The following is a 7,440-nucleotide window of genomic DNA, read 5'->3' on the forward strand; positions in this document are numbered from 1 at the left end:
TTTTACTGGATAGGGATGAGGCAAGATGTGGGAGAATGGTGCAGGACCTGCAGTGCATGTTGTGCTAAAAGGGGACCCAAGCATAAGGGATGTGCTCCAATGAAGTTATATCAAGTTGGTGCACCAACGGAAAGAGTAGCCACATTGCTGGTCCTTTGCCTCAAACTTGTGCTGGAAACAAGTACATTTGTGTGGTGATGGATTATTTCACCAAGTGGGCATATGCAATACCAAATCAGGAAGCTACAACTGTAGCTTCGACTATTAGTGATTTCTTCTTCAGATTTGGTATGCCATACGAACTGCATTCAGATCAAAGCTGTAACTTTGAATCAGCTGTGTTCCATGAATGCTGCAAGTTGTTTGGCATACGAAAGACCAGAACAATGCCACTTCACCCACTGATGGGATGGTAGAAAAGTACAAATGGACACTGGGACAGGAATTGGCAAAGTTTTATAATAGCTGCCAAGATGACTGGGATGTCTTACTCCCTCCACTGTTGATGGCCTATAGGACAGCAGAGCATGAAACCACTGGATACACTCCAGCAAAGTTGATGTTTGGTCAGGAACTTCAGTTGCCAGTGGATTTGTTAATAGGACGCCCACCTTATGAAGCGGTGCCTGAAAATGTGTCAGAGTTTGTGAACGTGTTATTGGAAAGGATGGATGATATTCACCATCAAGTGCGTTCAAACTTGAAAATGTCTGCTGATTTGATGAAGCTATGTTATGATAAGAGATCTACTGAAGTCAGCTTTGTACCAGGAGACAAGGTGTGGTTGTATAATCCCAAGAAGACAAAAAGGTAGTCTCCTAAGTTGTCTTCTCCATGGGAAGGCCCATATGACATAGTGGATTGTCTTTTAGACGTGACTTTCTGGATAAAATGTGGTCGGTGAGGTAAGCCAAAGGTGGTGCATGCCAACAGACTTTGGCGTTATCATGGTCCAGGACATTTCAGTGAAGAATGTGAAGTGAAAACCAAACAAATAATGCTGCTGAAGACATTTCACCTGAAAAAGGCACTGTCGAAGAAGAAACTGTACTCAGTTTTGAGAAGGGAAACAGTGAAGCCCTTGATGAAGTTACTACCACTGATGTGACTGTTACCGATGACAGGACATTTCCTGATGAAGCAGATGAACCCCACATGAAGCAGAAGCCAACGAGATGGAGACCAGTACGGCAGAAGATACGTCCCGTAAAATTAAAAGACCTTGTTGAATTTTAATTTTTGTGTTTGTAGTGTTTGCAAATTCTGTACATTTAATTCAGTTATTGTTAATTATCTATTGGTTTAATTTATATGGCTATTGTTCGGGACGAACAATACTAAGGAATGGGCAGTGTTACAACAGCGGTAGTCACGTGATGCTGGTAACACGTCATGATATTCTAGAAGGATCAGGAAAACATCACGAATAATCCAGTATGTGCTAGGCACTGAATAACATGAGACAAATTAATCGGAATTGAATTGCAGACAGGCAGAGATATAGACGGACAATTGAGTCAAACGCGGTAGTGACCGTAAGTAAATGTGTGAACCATTGTGAATTATAGCGTGTGCTTAAAGTGACTGTGGAAATTAAGTGTATTACAAAGTTGAATTGAGAAAGAATAAACTAGTTTTATTTAAGAAAGGACTTGTGTCGCTAAAGTTTCCTAGGAAAGAATTTTTATGGAAAATTAACAATCGAACAGAGACGTAACAATACCTTGCTAGCACATTTCTTCCATCATCTCTTGACCTCAAGCTGAATGTTAAACTTTAGAACAAATCAGTTTTAACTGATCAAGAAGCAAGTTAATTTTCCTTTGTTCGTATAAGCAAAGTTATCCTTGTGGTGCTAATTTTCACAAACAAGATCCAATCCATTCTCTAGCATGAGTAAAGCAGGCAGGGCATTCCTTAACCCTATTACAATAGGCTTGTGTATTTTACATGACTTTGTAATTATGATAACTGAAAATTTGGCAAGCTTTCGGTAAATCAGAAATTTTAATTAAGTATCTGTACTGAAATTTGTCCATAATTATATGAAGTCAGAGTGTTAACTGCTCCAAGTGCAAAGTGATTTTCATGTTAAGATTAAAAATAATTTTTGAATTTTGTTTGCATAATCCCTAAGATCTCTTAAATAAATATTCAAAGTTTTGTTTCCAAAAAACTGTATATTTTATCTTATTTACTATACTATAACTCTATACAGGATCAGCCAATTTCACCAATTTTGTAACCACCTTAAAAAATGAAAAAATAATTCTAAATTAGCATTTTTTCTCTCTGGAATGACTGCAAATTTTAACAGGAAACCACAATTGGTTATTCTAAATAGCTTAAATCTTGTAACAGTATACATGTATTTAAAGTTAATTTTATTGTTTTATTGCCTAACTAATAATCCTGCCAGATACGTTATAAATCACTTGGCGAACTGTATCAAATTATATAATGCATGAGTTAACCTAATGAGGAATCTTTATTATTATTATCATTAGTTTTCATTTTCTTACCTAGTCTAACGTTATTTAACCTAATAAGTTTCTAATTTTTACATTTTAGTTACACTTATAAATAAAGAATAGACATGAAGAATAACAAATATAGTACTTACCAAGGTCTTATTTTTTGCTGTCAACTGTAAATGAAACTTAAGCTTTCTTTTTTTTATATACTAATGGTACTACTACAATAAATAATTTTTTATCTAATCAGATAATGCACCTAAGAACACAGAATAATAACACACAAAAAGCAAACAATGTCCTGTAACTATTATAATTTTTCTGGGTTTCTAACTCTGCAATAAGAGCCTTTAGAAATTTAGCTAAGCTGGTCAGTTTGATTCCCATGAGAAATAAGTATAGAATTGGAGGTGATATAGACAGTTCTGTATTCAGAATATCATATAATATTGTAATCATCTGATAGATTAAAACTTTGCCTTTCTACTGGTTATAGATAATATAGTATAAAATGTGAGAGAAAACTATTGGCAATTTATGAAAGAGACCATGTGACAGGTAGGTGTGGCAAGTGGGTCTAATGTTCTAGTTTATAGATGTATAAACAGATAAGATTGAAGGCTATAAAATTATGTTTTACCTGAGTAATATCTATATTATATGAGTAATTTACATTAAATTCCATACATCTCAGAGAGATAGTAAATAAATTAGAGAAGAGGGAAGACTCAGAGAGCAAATGTCACAGTTCTCATATTATGGAAAATAGTGTTTTTAAATATTTCCTTATATACTTAAAACTTAAGTAATATTAAAATTTGATTTATTAACTACACTTTGGGCCCGGCATGGCCCGGTGGATAAGTCACTCGACTCACAATCCGAGGGTCGCGGGTTTGCGTCCTTGTCGCACCAAACATGCCCACTTGGGCATGGGGCTAGCAACTCCACCCCGATAAACAATCTGCTACAGAAACTACAACAACACTTCCATCGGCGAAGTGTTGTTGTAGCCCTATGTTCCACTAGGAACGACAGGAACTAAGAGAGAGAAGAGAGAACTACACTTTGATGACAATTTTATTCATATACATTTATAGTCAAATAATTTAATTAAATTTTGAATGTAACTGTAAAAGATTTTGACATGCACACTTTGACCTACCTATTGCTAAAGGGTTAAAACCTAATAGCTTCTTTTTAAAAATAAGGTTTTTGTGGTCACTTATTGCACTGCCTTACAATAATGTGTTCCTCCAGACTCCCCACCATGCTTTCTTTTTTCTTCTAGTGGAGCATGGGAGTCCTTGCCACTCACTAGTTCCTAGCTGCTGGGGTGGTGGACCATAGAGGGGTATACTGATTGTGACCAATTCCACTCAGTAAAGAGTACAATCTAGTACAATTCACTCCTCTGACTGGCTTTTTCCCATCTTACTGCTACTTGGATGTCTGGTTCCTAGGTGGTCTGGTGGAGGACCAGTCAACATAAGTCCTCACTGAATTTAAGGGTGGAGGTTACTTTCCTTTTCTGCCTCACTCCTCCTCCTACCATGGCTCAGAAGACAAATTCTTGCTGCTAGTTGGTTTTAAACTGTAACTGATTCACCTCATGCAGTCTGTCATACTCTAGCCACACTACACATATAGCACTCTGATGCAGGTTTTGGACTGTGCTTGTATCTTCCACCTGTCCTGGTACAGAGGAGTTATGTTCTCAAGGGAATTTACTGTTCCAAGGTATAGGGTGTCAGACTCCATTGGTTTTCTTCAGGCACAGTTCCCTAAGGGAGCTCAACTAGGTACACTTTTGCTCTGAACCTCCCACCACTTCAATGTGGGATTCTAGCTAGATGTCAGAGGAGGTTACTTAGTGTTTCAGAAGTTAACATTCTCCAACACTCAAAACAGATACCTCATACTTACCACCATTAATACCCACTTCCAGTGCATCTTACTTTCTTATCTAATCTTGAAGTAAGGATTGAACAATTGGTAGAGAGGGAGCCAGCTGAACTAGGAGGTGGTGTTACACTCCTACTGATGGGGGATTATCAGATGCAATATAATATGGAAACATGGGATTAGGTGGGAACCTCATGGCTAGTGGTGAGCAAAAAAGTTTGCATGTAGAAGGCAGCACTGAATTAGAAAAGCTAAATGTGAGAAGACGTGACTATTTGAAATACATTTATAGTGTTGGAAAAATGTTAACTTTTCAATGTTAAACTAAGTCATCATGCATAAACAGATTAATATCCTCTTAGATGTGTTGTTACATGCTAGCAACACAGGTTTTCAGTGTTACAGTAAGTCATCGTTCATGGACAGATTATTATCCATTTATATGTGTTGCATAATGGCACCAGAGATTTTTAATGTTACATGCATGAACAGATTAATTCATATTTGTTTATTGAGTGTCACTTAATATTGAAAACCAGAGTTTTGTATTATAATGTTAGGAAAATGGGTAGGTTATTAAAATTAATTAAAGACAAAGATAAGAACACCTATAACCCAAGTGATGTAGAACGTTAGACATCATGGCTAACCTGGGTTAATTAAAGACAAAGATAAGAACACCTATAACCCAAGTGATGTAGAACGTTAGACATCATGGCTAACCTGGGTACTTATTTGCTAATGATAAAACTTATACTAAACAAATTCCAGGTATACTGTAAACTCACTTGAACACCCTATGATTGAACATACACTTTTTATGAACTTCTTCTTTCGGCGGGAATCACCCAGTAACTACCACTGGTGGGACTTAACTCATCGACAAGAATTCACTATAGGATCCCACAACTATCACGAGTTTAATCCTGAGAAAACGGTATGTAAACCTGAACTCAATGTATTTAACAGATATTTTACTATAGTTTCTTACAAACATCTTAATCCAAAGCTTGAAAACTTTTATTTTCCAATGTTGACATACAGTCATTAGTAGGTTTATTGAGGCATGCAACCCATATTTCAATTGAACACCATTTTGAATTATTTAGTGCTTCAAAACTCTTTATATTTTCAAAAGTTTCTGTTGAATTACATTATTTTTCTTTACTTTGTATGTGTTAGCATTTCAATAAAAAAGTTAAGGGTTTCCATATTTAGAAATGTTTCTATAGTTCTCACTGTAGATTCCAGGGCTCTTGTAGCTTCATCTGCTGTTTATGTACTGATTAACAGACAAAAAAGTGTCTTAGATTGTAGGAAACTTTTACAAATAATTACATGTTAGATCTTTTATTATATGTAAAACACAATTGTAGTTTTAAATAGATAAGTTATCTAAATTAATAGTTTTTTCAACAAGGTCATAAAACTGAAAATGAATAACTTAGCTTAGAAGTTTCAATAGACTAAAAGTAGTAGACCAGATTCAGCGAATAGTAAAAGTATTTTTAAACAAGATTACAACAATACTAGGCTAATGAAACCAATAAATTTGTTCTTTGAATAATCATTATGTTCTAAAAACACAACTGGTACTTGTGGCTTTATTAGAAAAAAGTACACTTTAATTAGATTTAATTGATGTAACTTCATATGTTCCAAAAAAAAAGAGTGAATACATGAGTCACTAGTCATAACAATGTTTTTTATAAAAGAGTGAATACATGAGTCACTAATCACAACAGTGGTTTTTTATAAAAGAGTGAATACATGAGTCGCTAATCACAACAGTGGTTTTTTATAAAAGAGTGAATACATGAGTCGCTAATCACAACAGTGGTTTTTTATAAAAGAGTGAATACATGAGTCGCTAATCACAACAGTGGTTTTTTTATAAAAGAGTGAATACACGAGTCTCTAGTCACAACATTGTTTTTTATAAAAGAGTGAATACGTGAGTCACTAGTCACAACATTGTTTTTATAAAAGAGTGAATATGCGAGTCACTAGTCACAACATTGTTTTTATAAAAGAGTGAATACTTGAGTCACTAGTCACAACATTGTTTTATAAAAGAGTGAATACATAAGTCACAACATTGTTTTTCATAAAAGAGTGAATACATGAGTCACTAGTCACAACATTGTTTTTATAAAAGAGTGAATACGTGAGTCACTAGTCACAAGTGTTTTTATAAAAGAGTGAATACACGAGTCACTAGTCACAACAGTGGTTTTTTTATAAAAGAGTGAATACATGAGTCACTAGTCACAACAGTGTTTTTTATAAAAGAGTGAATATGTGAGTCACTAGTCACAACAATGGTTTTTATAAAAAAGTGAATACTTGAGTTACAGTCACAGCAGTTGTTTTTTTATAGCTTCAGTGTTTTAATTTATAAAATGAAAAAAATAAATGATCTTTAGATCTTGGTTTATTTTAATGGAAATCAAAAAATGGTATGATGAGTTGTAAGGTTTTTGGTAATTTTGTATTTCATAATAGTTCCCATCAACTTTTAAAGAAATTATATCATAGACTCATTTTATCAGAGATGTTTTGGTTTCAGCATAAGACTGATAGGACTAAGGCACTATTTATAACTGTTGTAACTTAACACTTCTTGATTCACTGTGGTAAGAAGTGAACCAGGTATCAACAGTAGCTGTTGTGATTTATCACTTCTGGGTTCACTGTGGCTAGATGTGAACCAGTTATCAACAGTAGCTGTTGTGATTTATCACTTCTGGATTCACTGTGGTAAGATGTGAACCAGTTAATAACAGTAGCTGTTGTGATTTATCACTTCTGGGTTCACTGTGGCTAGATGTGAACCAGTTATCAACAGTAGCTGTTGTGATTTATCACTTCTGGGTTCACTGTGGCAAGATGTGAACCAGTTATCAACAGTAGCTGTTGTGATTTAACACTTCTGGATTGACTTTGGTAAGATGTGAACCAGGTATCAACAGTAGCTGTTGTGATTTATCACTTCTGGATTCACTGTGGCAAGATGTGAACCAGTTATCAACAGTAGCTGTTGTGATTTATCACTTCTGGA

General features: G+C 35.0%; 1 protein-coding gene across 1 annotated transcript in view; it reads left to right on the forward strand.

The window, feature by feature from the left end:
- Positions 1-7,440, forward strand: part of LOC111089269 (hapless 2-like) — a gene marked incomplete at both ends in the record, with an annotated part of 63,766 nt that overhangs the window by 17,755 nt on the left and 38,571 nt on the right. Inside the window, one exon of the mRNA XM_022401456.1 lies at positions 5,151-5,316. Within this exon, the coding sequence (XP_022257164.1) occupies positions 5,151-5,316 (166 nt within the window). The remainder of the gene's footprint in view (positions 1-5,150; positions 5,317-7,440) is intronic.

The sequence above is a fragment of the Limulus polyphemus genome, unplaced genomic scaffold (genome assembly GCF_000517525.1).
Source record: "Limulus polyphemus unplaced genomic scaffold, Limulus_polyphemus-2.1.2 Scaffold5728, whole genome shotgun sequence".
NCBI classification, from domain to species: Eukaryota; Metazoa; Arthropoda; class Merostomata; order Xiphosura; family Limulidae; genus Limulus; species Limulus polyphemus.